This window comes from Malus domestica, chromosome 09 (assembly GCF_042453785.1).
Source record: "Malus domestica chromosome 09, GDT2T_hap1".
Classification (NCBI taxonomy): domain Eukaryota; kingdom Viridiplantae; phylum Streptophyta; class Magnoliopsida; order Rosales; family Rosaceae; genus Malus; species Malus domestica.
In genome coordinates this window covers 4,938,846-4,958,626 of record NC_091669.1, presented here as the reverse complement: position 1 = coordinate 4,958,626, position 19,781 = coordinate 4,938,846, and the positions used below count along the sequence as shown (strand labels likewise).

Here is a 19,781-nt window from a genome sequence, read left to right as displayed (position 1 = left end):
CAATTTCACAAAAAACGACTTCAGTCGTTTTGAAAGCAATTCCAAACGATTTGAAAGAACTTCCAAACGAGTCTATAGATTGATGAGTTAAACCGATCTGCAAGCAACTTCCCACCAAACCTCGAAATTTGAAGAGAAGCTTACACTTAAAGTAAAATTGTCAAAATTGTCGCGGTAGACTCATAGGGCGAAACATATAAATTTACCAAAATTGCAGATTTTAGGGAGAAAAAAAAAAAATTACACTACCAAGGAGCCATATGCACACAACACACTCAAGAAGATACAGAGATATGTACGTAGTTTCAAGATTCTGAACCCCATTTTTCATGGGGTATGTAATTTTACAAGTATCACTATCGCCTAAATTAAAAGAAAACCCGGCAGATACTACGACAGCAACGCATACGACGCCGGTAGCTTAACCCAACTCTCAGCCTCTCCCCGCATCGATTGCTGCACGTACAAAGTCCTCGCAGTTGGTAATGCCACCAGACAGCACATCAGCTAATACACCAATTATGTCAAACGCCTCCTGCAAATCGCTTGCCGAACTCATCTCGTCAAGCCACGATAGCATTTCTTTCGATAAATCCACCATCTCCTTCACGTTCAAAAGCCGCTCTTTCATCACTACCTCCCAAGCTTCCAAGCTTCCACTGTCATCCCCCTTCGATACTTTTGATGTACCTTCTGCTCGGGTGGGTGCCGTATTTGCCGGTTTTTTTACCTTGAAGAAACGTTGGAGCTGCTCAATCAAGCCAGTGTAGACAAGCATTGGTCGAATGACGGACAATAGCTCATCAGCACCCCCGATCTCTGCACTAGGACTTTGGCTTGTATTACCAGACTCTATCTTGACTATAGGAGATGAACTGGATGATGTGCGACCTGCTGACCGGCCATGAGTGTGCTGCATGTAGGCATGGTATATTCCACGCTGCAAGAAGGCACGGCGGTGTTGCAACCAAGATTCATGAGATTCCGAAAGAAGTGAATTCACCATCATAAACTGGACAGTTTCTTCAGATCCCATAGACGGTTGTTTCTCAGGAGTGGAAGGCCTAGAATCTGATGCAGACGATGACAAATATGCTTTCAGAGACTTGGCTATTGTATTACGTTGAGATGGGCTTCCCTGATCAAGAAGGTGACGTGCCATTTGGATCATGAAAGGAAGAAATCTGGAGTTGCTTTCCCTTCCGCCACCCCTGCTTTCTGCACTAAATGATGCCCCGGTCGCAAAACGAGCTAGCATCTACATAACAAAACATTCATAAATATAAGGTCCACATTCAAGATAATATACAACAGAAAGGTTAAATAACAAGACAGAAAAAAGTGAAGGAAAATACTGTACCAGAACAATGTCATAAGTCAACAGCCGAAGACGGCTCCCATCAGCACGCCCAAGAGCATTGAGGTTGTCCCAGAACTGGTCAACATAGCGAATATACTGAGGTAAAGGAACAGATGGACCTCTCACAGGAAACAAAGAATTGCAAAGAGATTCATTGTTTCGAAGAGTTGCTCCTTCCCACTCTTTCTTTGGATTCTTCAGAGCAGCATCTGCTCTCTTGGCTTCCTGATGGCACTGGAAATGAATAATGTTGAAATAACTAACAGTTGTATAAACACACTCCCCACGTGCGCTTCCAGAAGTCCCTGCACCTAAATTCACTCGCTTGCTATAAGAGTAAACACCAAGTAGGTCAGTGGGCCTCAAACTGTAACCCTCTCGGCAAACCATGCATGCTAAGCCATCCTCCTCTTCTTCCTCCACGTCTTCTAAACCTTCAAGTAATGGTCGTGAAACAACAATACGCTCACCACCGTCTGACGCTAGCTCTTGTCGCATTCCAAGACCCTGAGTATTTGGATACGAAAGGAACCATCAGTTTCACCGCTAGTAATTAGTTCTACTCATTTTCTCAATACAAATTACACGAACATCAAATAAGAAAATAAATACATTAAGGACTAAATTCTATCCTAATTTACCATGAGAATCATATTGCTTTCACTCGCTGACCCTAAGGAAAACTAAACTCCTGTTTTAAGTCGAGAATAGATATTTTCTACCATCATTTTCCATATCAAATTCAGTAACATGATAACAATCTACTTCAGTAGGCACCTGCTTTCATATAATTCATATATAAACTATAAAAAGAATTTTCAATTACTATTAAAAAATGCTCAATGAATTACCTGAAGCAATTCCTCTCTTTTCCTTAGAGCTCTACGCCTCATTTCATCCCTAGTGGCATGTCTCAACCTCCGCACCTTCTCCTCCAAAAAGCCATCTCCTTTTCCCTCCTTATTTGAAAGGGTGTCCAATAAGTTTTCAGCCCTTGCGCCTATCTCGTTTTCCCCCGAGACCCCTTCCAAAGCATGAAGCAAAGGTAAAATTCCTCCCTCATCAATACACTTTTGAGTGGCCAAATGTCCTGTTGACAAGCCTCTCAGCATAGACAATATCAGTGGGACAGATGGCAGTTTTAAGCCTGTTGCCCATTCTGCACTAGATTTAAAGCCAGCCTGTCCTGCAACTGAAAAACTATCACTCAGATGTCTAACTGCAACGCCAGTAATACCCCTCTCAAGAATAATGTCTTTCAATCTGTCTCCGCAGGAACTTGTTTTAAGAGACTCAGATACCCTTACAAAATTTTCCAGCGTGAACCTCTGCTTGGCAGCTTGCTGGGCGATGCTTTCATCCTTTGGGTCATCTTCATGTTCTCTTTCCAGCCGGTCATATTCCCTCCAGTCCTGCAAGGGTGGGCTGAAGTGCTGGATAAGCGCTTCCATTGCAGCAGGTTCACCATATGTCAAGTAGGGCAAGATTCTTGCAACCATCTCATTGTTCCTCTGCTGTTTGTTTGATTTCTTAAGGCCCAAAGGATGAGATAATCTCTCCAGAAACATGAGGACTATTTTCTTGGCCTGTTCACCCGTCTCTTCACTAGTGACAGTAAGAGCACTTTGTGTGATGCTAATGTTATCACTTTCATTAGCTTCCAGAGTCAGACTCTCAACAATGAGAAGTATGCCTTCAGCTGGCTCCATGGCATCAACAGAAAAGGCACGTCTCGCCGTTTCAAGGAGTAGACCTAAAGCTCCTAACCTCAGCAAAGCTCGCCTGTTCTCTCTTATTTTACAACAATGCATGAGGAGATTTAGAACAGCTACCAACTGCTCTTGGTTGGACTTGAAATCATCTCGCAGACGCTGTAAATCATATTAAAAGTCAGTTATTTCAACAATATGTAGCAAAAGGTTTCACTTCAAATGTCAAGTAGGAATAATGAAATAGGAAATGCACCTGGATCATGCTCAATATAATTTCCAGCCCACCATACTCACGAACAGCACCTGCAATGGCAAACTCAACCTCTGGATCTTGTGACTCCTCTCTATCTTCTTCCAATTCTTTAATCATAGGCTCAGTTGCTTCACCATCTAAGCCCTGGAAATTGTACCCAAAAAGAGAATAGTTATGATCAAAAGAATATCAAGGTAAGAGTCGCAAGACCAAAAATAATAGAAAACGTGACGTATTGATCCATTAGGAATAAATGATGTCAGGTTGCATTTGGATGAACAATTTTGAAATATGAGATTAGTTTCAATATCAAGCTTAAGTTGGCTGTTATAATGAGTACCTATCTTTAGATTTTAGCAAAATTCATGGATTGATTCAAAATTTAACACAAAATGAATTTAAATGATTGGGTGAAGCATAACATCTTAAATCTATGCTTTACATGATCTGTTAGAGATTATACATGATTTGATAGAGAAATAACTTTGTTTTTCTATGGAATTTAAATGTCAGTTTTGTTTGAACTTCATTTATGCAATTTGAATGGAAGTGTGACCAAACAGCCTATATATCATATATTGGTACAGAAATGGAGAAAAGGCGACTCCTTTGTCATTTAGAAGAAAATCCTTATCAGTATGCAGACTTGTACATGGGAAAATACACAGCTATAACAAACCTGAAGCCGATAGGTCACTGTCATAGGAGGAGAGTCTCTAGCTGATGGGACAGCATTAGGCGATAACAATGTCGTATTGGCCATGGCATTCGAAGATTGACTTGACTTCTTCCAGACTTGCTCATAGACTTGAGCTATGCTCAAATCAAGAGAGATGATGTTCCCAGCAACTAGCAATTCCATCCCATAGTCATCTTCAACAAGACCTAGCAGATCCAACTGATGGCAAATTTTGTTCTTGACATCACGCATCAGAGGACCAATCTCAGAGCTAGAATAGGGATTCTTTGTCATAGATCCCCTGATGAACTCTTCTTGTGTATGTGCCTTGTTAAGAACCAGCAGATACACTGGCTCTGGTTTTGATGGGCATATCAGATTGCAGAGCTGCTCCAGGATAAACTGTTCATATAGTTGAATGTTAGTGCTGGCACCTAAGTCAGTGAAAGCAAAACAAAGGAACCCCATGCTTACATATACAGAAACACAACAAAAAAGAAAGCGGAGAACACATGCAAATATGAGAAGGTGAGCCTTGTACCAACTATAAAGAACCCAAGAAATATTGGCTTTTATCTAGACAGCAAAAATTTTACCTACTACAAAAGTGTAATTAGGTATCAGTACATTATAACTTTGATGAGTTATTTTGATAAACCAGTCTTAAAGCATCATTTACAAAGCAGAGAAAACCCGAATGTTAGTTTATCATCCATACCAGACAAGTTCGTCCTTTTCTCTCCTCCCCATGGTTTTGCAAACCACAGACGCAGGCTCTAATGAACTGCCGTTTATTTTCGCTGCTTTCAAGCAGAAGGCTATCTAAAAGGTCTTTTAGAAGCCGATTGCAATCACTAATCAACTTTGTCTTCTGCACTACCAAGCCGCGAATAACAATAAGAGCCTCAAGAACTTCCGACAGCAAATTGTCTCGCATGAATCTGGCATTAATACAAACAAAATTTGCTAACCACAAAAGTTGTTTAAAAAAATGGAATCAGTTAAGCACAAAATTTGAAATTAGTAAAGAAACCAGTCATACCTGGATCGAATATTCGGAACCTGCAAAAATTTACCCAGCAGCTCTATAAGCTTGTGAAGTATGAATCCTTGAGAAATGTCAATACGCATGCTCCTTTCTAGAGATTCAACATTGCCTACTTCTTGAGTAATTAGTTTACAAATTGTACCAAGACATCCACGCACAGTCAAAAACAGGCGAGCCTCTTCTGAATCTATCATCTTGAACAGAGACTCAAAATATTCTGCAGCACTTTCACCAGCAGAAAGAGTTGCAGGTAGCAAGGACACTAGTAAGTTTAATAACCGAAATCGTCTTGATGTACTCTGAGCACAGAGCAGAGTTATCAACATGCACATCTCTGACCTTATAGATTGAGAGCAAGCACTAAGAGCAAGTTCTGTAACCCAAGACCCCAGCTCAAATGCTGACAAGTCGTTCTTAGCTGTCTTACTAGTACGCCTCTTCCACCTGAGTGCATATTTAAGAGCCAGGAATTCTTGTCTCTGAGGTCGAGTCTTCTGGCTACCAACTTTAACAGACTGGGACACTTTGTACTGCCTTCTAACAAAATCAAGATATGATGCTCCCTTCTCCCACTCCACATAGCTTAATAATTGAATGTCCTGAGTCTTCTGAGATGCATCCCAGTTCTTATCTAGTGGTTCTGCTGACTTGGTACCACCACTATGTCCGCCCAAAGATCCAGACATATTTGAATTACTTTCGTCCTTGATCTGCAAACCAGTGCTAGCTTTTCCTGTATTAGGCTCTTTATCTGGTACATCAGGTTTTGGAGGAGTACATGCCTGAGATATAACCCTCAGACAAGGAAGAATGACATGCTCAGAAATGGCAGGATGCTTAGCACCCACTTTGATAGAAGAAAATAGCAGCTGAAAAACAACACGCAATCTTGATTCCCAAAATTCATCAGTGAGAGAACATACTTCTGACAGCAATGACAACTCTTCACGAGTGGCCAGAGCAACGTCCATGGAGCGATGATGTTCAAGGCAGTACGTAACCTTTTTCTGAATTAAGCTGTTCAACTCGGTCACTGCATTTATATCACCCTCAGAGAATGCACAAAGAACAGCCCTAGCTTGGACACGAGCTGTTTTAGGACCTTGATGAATGTTATTTTCAAATAGTTCCGTTAAAATGCCAGCAGCAACAAGTTGTTTCTTGGAATTTGGATGCTTTGATAGGACCTGTAGGATTTCAAGACACTGTGTCGCAAATGTAGAAGCACAGCCATAGCAATTATTTGGAGATCTGGAAACCACAAATCTGGAAGCAGCCACTCCGTTAACAGACTGTTTCTGGTGCAAATAATTCATCAAAACCCGGCGTAACCCTTGCAATGTCTGGACACTTTTGCTGACAGAATCAAAAGCTGCTTTGCACTTCTCACCATACAGGACACCAAGAAGAGCTATTTTACGATTGATCTTACATACAGGCCCAGGTAAGGAGACCATCATTTGCTGCACCGAATCCTTCTGTTGCGAGTCTATTTCAATCTCACCAACACTCGACACAATCTTAAGCAGGGGCTTCTTGAATCCTAGAAGTTGCTGATATTTCCTATGAGCATTTTCTGATTCAGTTTCTATAGCAGCCAACCCTCTCTTCATATCTTCATCATTCTCCATGTCATCAAAAGCAAAACTTGGCTTTGCCATGAAGTTGAACTCAAATCTACCATATTTACTATAGCCACACTCGTTGCATAGAAAGGAGTCCAGATTTTCATAATTAATGTTGCGGCATTGCCTGCACTGATAAGCATTCTCATGGCAATTGCTACAAATACCATGCTTATCAGTGACAGGTCGACTGCAACGTGGGCATTGCAATGGTTCAAGAGACAAAGCCTGGAGATTTTCGTAGAAGGAATCCAGCTCAATCATGAAGTTACAAGCTGTTATTGGAATGGGAAAGTCCACTTTCAGTTCAGTCTGATTGAAAGTAAGATGGCAACTCTTGGCACGTTTCCAAAGAGACCAATTATTTTTCAACTCTGACAAGTCAGCCACGGGTCGGTTGTTGTAATACAGGTTCAAGACTTTCACTGATTTAGACTTCCGCGCATCATGGACGTTCATGGTCACTGTCTGGATGGTGTAACTCCCAGTGCATTTCACTATGATGCGATTGTCAGTGAACTTTGTTTCAGATTTCAGACTTTCTAGCTTCATCCTGCTGTATGGCACCTCTGGAGAACTGCAAGCAACACAAGGCTCACTCTCAAGATAGTACCCATCAAATTCGACTAATCCACTTAAAGTGTTGTATATGCGGGAATTTGGATGATTAGCTAAAAGCTCATTTTGTGAATGAAGTGTCTCGAAGATGCATTTGACTACATCAGGGGTTAAGCATCGATCCACAAGCTCACTGCTCTGTTGCTTTGAGCTGTCATCCGGAGCTTTACCCAGCAACCATGTGATAAGTTCAGTATACTCAACAATATTTTGACCATACATTGGTAGACATTTTACTTTCTCCAAGAGAGTCACCACCATAGTTTCCTTGAATGATGACTTAGCATGATGCCACACACCATAAAGAACACACTTGGCCTCTGCACGCACAGAACTAGAATTCCATTCAAGCAAAAAGCAATCAATGAATTGCTTCAAGACATCTCCACCCTTGTCAGTGAAGATATTTATCAGAGACTCCACATCCACATAGGACTTTTCCGAACCAGATTCTGTTCCTTCTTCACCTTTCTTCTTCTTTTTGGAATCATGAGATTGTGTCCCTGATTTGTTTGAATTCATACCTGAATCCACAACTTCAGTTTTCTGTAATGAATGACCAATCTCCTTTCCTGTGTAAAAGGAAAGATTCAACAGCTTCAAAATCTGAATAACTGACTCTTCTCCAAGATAGAACACTCCATTAATCAAGAATGGTAGGAAATCTGAATGTTTCAAACAGTACTTCTGCCAGTTCCGAGGTCGTGCTGCAGCTACTTCAGCCATAGTAGAGAGGCACTTAACTATCTTAACACTTCTCTCATATGACAAATGACTTTGAAACCCGCCCGACTTGTTTACATGCTTGAAAAGTTTTTTCATCTCACTTGAGAATTGCCAGGAGTCTCGCACAGTGTAATAGTGAGTTTTGCTTCCACAGAGATGGAGGAAAAGCCTCCTTGCATATCTTCTCACAAAAGTTGTGTGAGGATTGTTAATGTAACTGCAGAGAACATCTTGATATCCATCTAGCTTCAGATCCTTGCCAGAAGAGATCTTTGAAACCTTCTCTTTCTCCCCAGTCTTGTCTTGCTTTTCAGGTCTAACCAAGGTGTACACCAGCCGGAAGGTATTCTCCAACAACAATCTATGGTAGTCAACAAAGATATCTGTACGGTGGGCTTTTGCATATGAGTCTGAAAAGAAAGGAGAAAAATTGCCAGCTGCTACATCCCTTCGAACTGTTAATAGAGCACTACATCCAGAACCAGGTCCTGCGTTTTCATAACTAACAGCAGGGGACTTAAAAACATGCACTAGCTGTTGCAGTATCTCCATCAGGTAATTGACAACAGATTGTTGCCTAAGAGAATTGCATGCTCGGAGCAGCTGGGATGCAAAGTCGTTTTTCTCTTGATCATCCAAGGAAGATGAAGCAGCAACCAAAGTGGAGGGCGAAATCTGGATGATGCTTTTATCATGTGTATCTGTTGTCCCACTAGGTTTTGGCGTAGAACCATCACTGCCAGGCTGGTGCCAGTTTCGTAACATCAATGTAAAGAACATGAAAACAAGTATTGCAACTTCCCCAAATGTAGAGCGGGATTTAGCAACAAAAGGTTGGTTCAGATTAAGCTCATCCAGAAACCATCTAATCAATTTCTCCAAATCTAAGCTTTCAGGCTTCGAGATATCTATGAAAGGCCCACCAACAGCAGATGATAATCTGTAGAAGAGCTGCATAACAGGGATTGCCTGGACCCCCGACATCGATTGCATCCACCCTTTTAATTGTTCAAGAAGCTCAAACAGAAGTAAGGAATTTAAAGCCCGTTTCGAAGCAGAAATTGAAACAGAGTCATTCACTGAAGCAGAAAACTCCCCAGACTCATTGGGTTCCAGGTCATGAATTGATGGGGCAGAATTCTGAGTCCTAGCATCTGCAGATGCTTGCAATATGCTTGAATCACTTACATCATCTGGTGTGAAGTGAAACTCATTGCCATCTCTGCCTAATGATTCCACTTCAATGGGTATTGCTGTCATAGGATGATCTCTGGAGTGCGGTAGAGGGAGACGATCTGCATCCAGTACTTCATAGCATGCCTCACACAGATCAAAATCAGGACAAATAGTACAATGCCATCGCCTTCTGAGTATAGGAACAGTGGTGCAACCATCACAACAGTATTGAACAGATGAAGTGATTGAATCTTCTTCAGTTGTGACTTGGGCTTTTCCACCAGTTGTGCCGGCATGCACAGGTGCAGATACTGCATTTTCTGCAACATCATCGGTGGCCAACATAGTTTGCTTTGGAAATGGAACCTGAAGCAACCTTGAAGATATTGCCAAGCTGAAACAGAAATGGTAGTCCAAGTGAATAATAGAATAAGCCAAAATCAAGTTGAAGATATAAATAAATAAATAAATAATAAGAATTTACTACCTTGTTGATGTTTGAACAGCCTCATTGGACGAAAAGAGAAGCTTTTTGAATAATACAGCAGCAGGTCCAACAGAGTGTACCCCTGTATCCTTTCCATGTAAAGCCAGGCATTCAGCATAACAATAAATGAGCTCTACAGAAGAAATAACAATGTTGTTCATTGTTTGTGTGTCAAGCTGCTCTAAGTCCAAAATTCCCCAAAGAACTTGAATAAGCCCATCAATAACTTCAGAACCTGGATGAGGGATAGGAATCACAGATCCGTTAATTGCAAATGAAATAAATGACAGATGCAGGATGAATACAGCAACCCGTGATAACAAACCGAAACTTATGCATAAACTTGTAACACCACCCAAAGTTTGGGTGAACAAAAATTAACCCAGCTAACACCACGAAAATTCCAACATAACATTTTAGCAAAACACAATTGCAGGAGAAATAACTTAAAAGTAATGCAACCATCCATATGATTAATGTACAAGAATCATATCAACTTTACAAGAGAAACTACAAAGGAAGTAATTCAACAAGCACTTGATTAAATATTATGGAAAGTAACCTACCATGAATCAGATGCAAATAACTTAAACAATTAACTATATTGATTGGACATGTACCCTATGTTATTTATATGAAGATCTGGTTCCTGCTTAAGGTTCATATACTACATTCAACACAAGAGAGTGAATTCTTTAAAATGTAAGCAATTCAGTGCACTGGATAATGTGAAACTACCATGTATCTCCAAGAAAGTCGCCAGATTCGAGCGCCGGTGCAATGCAATCTTAGATACAGCACGCATCTGGGCTGTAAACTCTTCAATTATCCATGCCCCTGCAGTACCACCAACCCCAAGCCTTGAAGAGAGTACAGAGGTTGATTTCACCACTCCAAGAAGCTGCATGGTGTCCTTAACCTGAAGAAGACGATGTCAGTTAATAATTAAACAAATGTCTTCATTTCCTCATGCATAAATAAGGACGCTGATAGAATTGCTAAACTGTCATAGAACAACAGTGGGTAATTTATTAATTGCTAATTCACATACTTGATAGTAAGTGTCCTTTTTGGTGAACACAGCCTGCAAGACATGGCAAGCAGCAGCCTGCAACAAGTGCTCTCGATCACTCTCAAATATTTTTTCCAATAACTGCTTGCACCTGAGTTTGCTCAGCTCCGGACTAATTTCCTCAACTCTTGAGCAACCACAAGACCTACACAATGAGTAAATCCTGGATAGAATCTTAAGACCATCAGCTATGACCTGCTCCTGCATAGGAGCAGACTGCATTGACCGGCGTTTTTTCCCAGATCCTGAAAGCAACGAATTACAACCAAGGACATGAGCTTCCATATCAAGTACGGCATCCATCTTCTCTTTCCAGCCAAATTCATCTTTAGCTCTACCATATACTTCAAGACAGTCGATTCTAGGCAAAGCAGATCCATTAGATGTGGGTCCAACAGAGATTGTAAATTCTTCATCAGCAAGGAGTGACTCGGCAACTGTAAATGGTATATCATACCAAGACCGCATGCCCTCATCTAATTTAATCACCCTATGGAAAATAGTTATATCAGAAGGTATATGGTTTGCTGATGTATTACCCACATACACACGAAGCCCAACCATGATGATATCAGGGTTCGAATTGAGGACGGATATCTGAGGGGAAAGAAAAGTAATGTTAGAATCAATAACTATAGAAGAAAGGAGATGAAAACCAAAAGATCAGACACTAAAGCATGCCATGAGTGTCAGGTCACTAGACCCTAGCAACAATTACCTTACATCCTGCAGGGCTTGGACCTTCTAGAAAGCCATCCTCAGATGCCAAGCTCTGCTTAGCCCCTTCAGAATCACCATTTCTGATGGCATCGCCACCCAATTTCACATCTGCTGTTATGCACACTGTTTTCTCGAAAAAGTCAAGCGGGAATTCTGGGTTAGTGCCAGCATAAGCCTTGTTGCTGAGAATTCTGGAACCCAATTTTTTTACTTTCTCCGCTGTTGCACTAGCATCGGCATCAACTCCCATTGGGGTATGTGAGTATATCTGCAGGCTACCATCATCATGTAAAACAAGACAGTGAATCTTATCTTTGGATAAAGGCTTATAAGCAGTGACTCCAACTAGAGGTGAAGTAGAACCCACTGCATGTCGCAAGTTTTGTGCAAATAACTCATGCGATCCCATTGATACAGCAATGGCAGAGTTCAATTTTATACTTGAGAAGCAAACAAATAAACCACTGCCAGCCAGCAATTCCTTCCAACGATGAAGTCCAGCAGACCGCTGTTTACCATCTTGTTCCTCCTCATAAATGGTAGATATTTCACTTAGAGATGAGGCATTGGGGCTTAGCCGTCCTACCAAGGTAGTGCCATCTTGATAAGATAGGAAAAGTAATTTGTACGCTGAAGAAAAGTACAACGATGAGCCCTTCACGTCTATTACTTTATCCTGTAACGGGATTACTTCCTTCAAAGGTGTAGCCCCCATATTACCTTCGACTGACAATTCTAGCCTGAACAGCTTTCCATGTTCTGAGAGAACAATAAGATACATCCTTCCCTGAGAAGCCACAACAAGTGTTGCATCCACAATCACATCATCTGGCAGAGTGAAGTAGTGTATAGGACTGATGTTGTCCTGAGATAGATCATATATTTTTACAAATTTGTTGGTAACGACCATCAACTGAACCTGAGAACCTGGAACCCAGTCAACCCGTCTAATATGTGCACCTTGCAGTGCCAGTTCAATGGCAAGACGATCAGTCACTTCACCACGAGGATTCACTGTGAGGACCTGGCAATCTTCATATCCTGCTACTGCAAGATAATTCTCTACCACTGGATTGAAAGTAAGATGCACGATTTCAAACCGAATAACATTCTTAGAGAGAGGCTTAACATTGGTCTTGTCTGCTGTCACTGGTGCAATGGTTGCCTGTCCAATCAACTGCCCAACATCAAATATAGCAACCTTATCACCTTCTCCAACAGCGAGTCGCCCTCGAAGACTGACACTGAGCAAGGATTTGACAAGAGACCCACTAGCTAAATGTGATTTAAGTTCCTTGGCATTTGAATAGTCGGCCTTTATCTTCAGGTCTAGGGACCCACTTTTATATGCCTTCTTCAATTGCAAGAGTTCAACACCAAAAGAAAGCATTTTGTCTTTACCAAGAGTGATTTTATTATCTTTTGACATGTTGGAGTCTCGTTTACAAGTTATATATGCGAACAATGAAGAGCAAAGTTCAAGCACGTGGCCTTCAACGTCAAGTTCTTCAAGCAATGGCGTGATCGCATCTTGAAGCTCCCTGGGGATGGATAGTCTGAGAGGGTTATCTACATCAGTACTGGTATCCTCATCAAAATCTGAATCACTTTCAGGCAGCTGCTCTCCATCATCTGTGAAGGGTAAGAAAGCCTGGAAATTACTAGCACTACGGACTGGCGCGCTACTACTTCCAGTGAATTTGCGTGGCTTTAAGCACTGACAGTTGCTTCCTCTAACACCCCCAGCTCCACAATCACAAAAGAAACGACTAGAGCGAGAATAAACAACACGATGACCGCGATGACAAACTTTTGCACACACAGAGCAACAGCCCTTTGACACTGTTAGATCACATGTATAACAGAAGTACCAGTGTTGTTCCATGAAATTGCTACCACTAGAAGTAAATGTGCAAACTTTAGAAGCAAGGGCCTTTTCACTGTTAGTATCCTCTTCATCATCCTTGTCCAAGCTGGCCACCTCACCATCAGAAGTTCCATCATCCTCATCCTCATCTACAGAAGTTGCATCACATTCAAGAGCCATGGAACCACCTTCTTGATTAGAAGAAAGGACCAATGCCTCGGAGTTTTTCCTTGATCCTACTGGCCTTGGAGCCATAGATCCCACACCAAGAGCATTTACAGGCAGAGACTTCCCAGACGACCTTTCCTGGGTGTTCTTGCCAGACCCACAATCGCTTAAGACACTCCCGAAAAAGCCAAAAAGAAACTTCAGGCCTGGTAGCAGGCAATCATTGCCAGCAAGCTTCTCCATCAGCATTATGGTCTGCTTTAAAAGCAATCTCACTGAAGCATCCCCCTTAGATAGTTGAACAACGAACTGGAACAATGATTTGGCAACATGAATATCAAATTGCAAAAATGCAGGTTCAAGGGAAACCAGAACAGCTTCAAAAATATGACTCTGCAGTTCTGTTGATTTCAAATTAGAAGGTGAGGATACGATACATAAAATAAAGTTCATGGTTGACTCTCTGAGAGAGACGGAACTTCCTTTTGCACTATTAACTCCACCTGAAGCTTCCGTAACACAACCTAACAGCCTCTTCTCCAACCATTTGGAAAGCAAAACCAAGTCCATGCCAAGAAATTTGTTTTGGATCTTCTGTTTAAGACCAGGAAACAGCTCTCCAGTTAACAGAGCAACAAAAAAGTTAAGAACCTTTATGTTAACTGTTTCAGAGTCACAATTGTGTAGAGTGTCAATTAGAACCAGTAGATCGCCACGCTGCACACAAAATAGCTTCTTCACCTGCTCAGGGACATCTTCCATACCAAGATAGAATTTAAAATAATCAACTTTTACAGGGTCTTTCCTTAGGCTATCCATCGTATCAATAGCTTTGGTAACTATGCACTCATGGATACTGCTGTCACTTACTCCTCTGGCATTGATATCCCTTAAAAATCCTTCTAGGTGCTCTAATAGAATTAAATTGGCAAAATCTGATGCTCCCAAGCCTACACTCAAGCTGTCATATATGGTTTCACATTTCCCATGAATGCTTTCAAAAATCCTATCAAACTTGATTGTCACTACCATATCAAGAATTTGATGGAGCACTTCAGTCTCCAAGCAGACATTTCCTATCATATCTTTCATTTTAAGCAGACCAACCAGAATGGAAACGATCCCTCTAATGTTAAGAATGCAAGAAAAGAGGAAACCACTGGAAGTCCGAAGATTCAATGGGAAACCATGCAGCATCCATTCCCAGGAGGCCCTACACAAAATTCCTGAAGCTCTTTTGTCAATAATAACATCAAACTTTGCCAAAGGGTCAATGAGAGACTCCAGACGGAAAGAATAAGTGCCAGTCTTTCCTAGCTCATCCTGAAGGCATTTGTCAAATCCTGAATGCTTAAAAAGCAATAATGGCGAAAACCCATCAGCATCCTTCTGGCTATTACCAAAGGTAGCAACAAAAGCTTTCTGATAAGCCAGTAAGTAACTGTTCAGCAAAGATGAAAATGTCTTCAACAATATTGAAACTTGATCAGCATTCATTAAAGAGGCAATCAGCCCTTCAGCAACAGCAACATACTCATTGTCCTTAGACGCGTTCTCTATCCAGTTTGAACCCATTCCTGGGACTTTATTCTTCATGCCATACCTCCAGATCCCAACATCAAGCAAGGAGAGTGCCAAAGAAAGCCATGTTGCATTTCTCAAGAAACCCCAGCCTAATTCCTCAGTGTGATCAGATATATGTTCAGTATGTAAGAGCTGAAGCAGCCGAACTATAACTTCAGAATTAGTTTTCGCACCAACAGCGGCCTGATGACCTAGAATTGAATGGCTGAAGAAAATGAAATTTTCCATGTCAGAAATGTCAAGATTCTGTGGATTGCTACTTGAAAGAACCTGATGGTCCCTTGAAGTACCGATTGTTGGAAAATCCCAACAAAGTATGAAAATGTATCTTTCAACAATAAGATCCTCCACCACTGCAGCCTGTTTGCCTTTCCACAACCCCAGAATTAAGGACATGGTTGAACAAATCTCATCCCAGTTCAAGCATAAGGAGTCAATATCCACATAATCTATGGACAGCAAAGCAGGGAAGGCAGATATATCAATCAGCTGATGAATCAAGGGACTGATATCAGACTCTTCTTCAAATGATGCACTCATTACATTCTTAAATATCACTGAGACCCAAGATGACAAATGATCATTCACCCCAAGCTGTGCATTAGAGTACGGAGCCTCCCTCAATTTGGACCGCAGATGTACAAGCAAGGATGAAGGACAAGTCTGTGGGTAAAATACCATATGTCGAAGCACTAAAACTAACCTTGAAACCAGTAAAGCCCAGCAAGACAAATGCGTACTGTTAAAACCCAAAGTTGGAGCACCAATTGCTCGAAGAGCAGAAAATATTAGGTTCGCCTGTGATACTTTTTCCTCTTTGGATGATAAGTGAAATGCCACAAGAAGAATCTCAATGTGAAAAGCAGATGGAAGGGCCTCAAGAAGTTCCTTCAAGGTAGGGCAATTTAAAGAAACAGTTTTGGTCTTCTCAACAACAAAATCAACAAACCCCCTGAAAATTTGGGTTCTCAAGCAGCTACCAGCCAAACCCACCCTACAGAAAAGGGTGTGAGCTAGCAATATAAGGGTCTGATTATTGTAAACGAAAATATCATTCTCAACGTTCAAAATCTTCTCAACCAAGTCCTCTTCTATCGAATCAGATAATGCATGGCGGGTGACCAGGTCTTGCAACAAATCAAAACAAAGTTCATGGGTATGCCCAATCTTTTTCTCTTCATGTGAAAGGGAATAGCACTCAGGAGTCCTATCCTCGGGACATCCCTGGCTGTGGAGTAAGGACAGAAAAATATCAATATGGCTTCTGCTAAGCTTTGCACAACCATCCTCAAAAACAGACGGATGCCATTCAGGAGAGAAGATGCACACTTTAACAAAGCTCAACAGTTCCATAGCAGCTTCCATTGGCATATTACTCTGGCTGGAGCTAGAATTAGCAACCACTGATGGCTGATCATATCCGTCTGTAGACCCACGACCAGTCTCAGAGAAAAGGTCTCCAAAAAGGGGCTCGTCTTCATGGCAAACCACATTTTCTAATTCAGAGCTGCAAGTAGCTTTTGCACAGCTAGAATATGACCTCTCCGCTTTTGGTCTCAGTTTTACTCCCTCGGAATGAAGGAAAAAGATAAGATGCATCAGATCGTCCATCCATTGTTTTGAGGAAGGGAATATTATTTGCACAAGATGTTCAAATGTGTACCTTTGGAGTAACGGAATTTTCTCAGAATGAACAAGGCACGAAGGAGAATCAATAAAATTGGCACTACTTCCAGTAAGCTCTGTGTCTAACTCCTTCCAATTGACAGCCCGACTAGTCTGTCTCTTGAGGTCTTGAATGAGCATCAACATGTACACAACAATACGTGGAAAATAAGCTAGTGGGGGCTTCAGGTTAGCAGCAGCCTTGTCATATCTCCATACAGAAGCATCTAAATTGTCTAGCATGGAAGCTACCACACAGACTTGGACATTCAGGAAAACACTGCTGTTGCAGAAAGTAACCCGAACAAGTTCAAGAAAGTCTTCCAATAGCAAAAGACTGAGGCTCTCAAAACTACCCTCAACTGAAACGTGGCTATTTACAAACTCGAAGCAAGGCCTAAACAACCGAGGCACTGCATCAGCAAAAGAAGCAACTGCTTGCACCAATGATGCATCATATTCAATATATGGGATGTCCTTTGTGAGACTTCCAAGTAACTTTATGATCCTCAAACTAAAAGACAACCTCTTACAGACGTATGTCCCAGCACTCTTCTCATCAAACATATCTGGGAGCACAATGAGTCCCTTGCAGAGCAAAATCAAACGTCGAATGTACCCTGCGTGAACAGCTGCCCAATGCTGGGATAGAAAAACTAATTTGTTGAAATCCTGGTGGAAAGCAGGCCCACCAAACCCAGTGGCCTGCCTATCTGATTGTATGCACTCAGAAGCTAAAGACAAAAACAGACGATCCACTGGTTTCTCTGCCCTTGAACAATTGACACCTTCTCAGAAACATTAAAAGTATCTCATCAGTATCAAGTAAACCATGATGCAATAACACTAGAACACATCAATTATTATGAGCAAAGCTCTTACCTTGAGGACCACACTTATTGTGGTTGTCAAGATCATTACCACAAGAATTATGGGTAACAGATGGCAACAAGTCCACCAGGCTATCTACAGAGCAAGGTTGCAGTGTGCCAGGTGTTTTATCCATTCCATCGATCAATGCCATCTCCAAAAGATGCACCATATTATTCTGCAAAACCAAACAAAATTTGGATTATAAACAAAAATTAGAGCCACCATTCACCCCTCCCCAAGCGTGCATAAACACGAATCACCACTCATAAAATGCGCCAACCAACAAGAAAAGACAATTAATTCAATAATACACTGCACTAGAAAAAAAGTTTGATCCCCACCATAGTAGTTGATTTAACAAATATGAAAACCAAGTAATCTGTTTTGTAGCACCAACAACCATACAAGCTGATATTAGAGAATAATAGCAAAATGTGCATGAATAATTCATAGCGCAATGGGAGTTTTAACAAAAAACCCACGGTATGTTCACTTTTGACAAAAAACCACATTTTTCCACTAAAAAGTCAAACCTGGTACTATTCATTTTACCCTTTATTTTGTCCTTATCGTTAAAACTCAAAGTTTTCAAACCCTTTTCATTAGTTTTCCTAAAAATAAAACCAGCTGCCTTTCAAATGATTATCGCGCAAAAGTAACATTCAAACTAAACTAATCATAGCAACTTGACATGGGAAGAAGAACTAACTAACCTGAATGCTCATATCTTCGGTGCTAAATTCTGATCTTTCCAAATAACATACTGCAAATTCCAATGACTGTTGCACAATGGCAACTATTATAGCATCCGCTTGATCCACTGTACAGGCAATCAAAACAAGATTAAGTAAACTTATTACCAAAACACTTCATTAACGATCCAAAATTGCAATCTTTAAGATTTATAAGCAAAAAAATAAAAAAAAAATACTAGAAATACATAGAAAATTAGCTGCAACTTAGAAATAACTACTTCGAATATCGTCTACTTCTATATTAACAAGAAAGCATCAAGACTCAAAAAACAAACAAAAGGCAACTAATTTCACGTAGAAGAAGATGAAAAGAAGGCCACAGTACCCGACATAGAACGAGAGGCGGAAGCGACGGCGTAGGCAATCGAATACACAGCTTGAATTTGCGAATCGGTCCATGATTGGAGCCCTAGCTTGCCGTCTCCGTCGGCCTCAACGCCGCGTTTTAGAATCGGGAGAAGGTTCTCGAGTCCAGGTCTGATCGAGTCGTCGGAGGAGCGCAGTCTCTGTAGGAGATCAGTGGACGAGATAGGCTTGCCGTCCGAGTAGACGGACTCGGAGAGTCTGGCGAAGGTCTCGGCCATGGCGAGCGAGACGATCGGTGAGATGGTCAGTGCATCAGAGAGCGAGAGAGAGAGGGGAGGAGGAGGAGGAGGAGGAGGAGGAGGGAGGAGTGTTGTTTGGGGTCGGAAGTAGTGATGGAGGAAATTAAAATGGGTTCAGGGAAGAGAAGGGAAGAAATAAAAATGTTTTAAAGGAGGCGGAGAGGAATTTTAAAATAATTGAAAAAGTTTTTGTTAAAAATATTTTTGGAATTTATTTTTAGTAAAAATGCAAATAAATCTTGAAAAAAATATTTAAAATGCTTATTGCACATAACTGGTGCTTCTTGCAGAAAGCACTTAAAAGTGATTTTGAAACCTAAAAACATTTTATTTAAAAGCGCTTTTAGCCATATTAAAAGCACATCCAAACAAATTTTTAGTAAAAAGTATAAGATTTGTTTTTAACTATTTAAAACAAACAACAAAAGAACAAAGTATAGTATTATTCACACACTTATTTTCATCAGCACATATCCTTGTTAGTTTTTTGCCATTAATTTCTTCTATTGTAAAAAATTAAGAACAGTGTGCGAAGTATAATTGGGTATATGAATGAATAATAACCAATTACCTATAACTTATCATTTGTTATTTATTGTCTACCCACGACGAATAGGGGTACCCGGTAGGCCTAGAGTGACATACGACATTTAATTACCATATTATTTTAAAGTTATGGTTAATTATAAGCTCACACTAATAAATTCGCCTGAATAAAATTATCTTATTACTTTGATTTAAAGTGAATTAATTATAAGGGTAATGTTAGGAATATCAATTTTTAAAAC

At 40.8% G+C, this 19,781-nt stretch overlaps 1 protein-coding gene across 1 annotated transcript; it reads right to left on the bottom strand.

Annotated features, from left to right (window-relative positions):
• Positions 1 to 240: 240 nt before the first annotated feature.
• Positions 241 to 19,135, bottom strand: LOC103442453 (auxin transport protein BIG-like). Its single transcript, XM_029107898.2, has 14 exons — positions 18,714 to 19,135; positions 18,347 to 18,453; positions 17,643 to 17,808; positions 11,475 to 17,548; positions 10,736 to 11,353; positions 10,423 to 10,603; positions 9,685 to 9,919; positions 5,047 to 9,591; positions 4,723 to 4,945; positions 4,005 to 4,406; positions 3,326 to 3,469; positions 2,212 to 3,231; positions 1,361 to 1,867; positions 241 to 1,258 (listed from the first exon to the last, which is right to left on the bottom strand). Exons 1-14 carry the CDS (start codon positions 18,970 to 18,972, stop codon positions 434 to 436), a joined length of 15,306 nt encoding a protein of 5,101 aa, XP_028963731.2. The 5' UTR covers positions 18,973 to 19,135; the 3' UTR covers positions 241 to 433.
• Between the last annotated feature and the right edge of the window lie 646 nt (positions 19,136 to 19,781).

Excerpts from the sequence above, each read along its gene's own strand:
- LOC103442453 (XM_029107898.2), bottom strand. The coding sequence starts at position 18,972 with ATGGCCGAGACCTTCGCCAGACTCTCCGAGTCCGTCTACTCGGACGGC. Across the intron at positions 18,454-18,713 it reads CGCCTCTCGTTCTATGTCGG|TGGATCAAGCGGATGCTATA; the intron begins GTACTGTGGCCT and ends TTGCCTGTACAG. Across the intron at positions 3,232-3,325 it reads TTATATTGAGCATGATCCAG|CGTCTGCGAGATGATTTCAA; the intron begins GTGCATTTCCTA and ends TATGATTTACAG.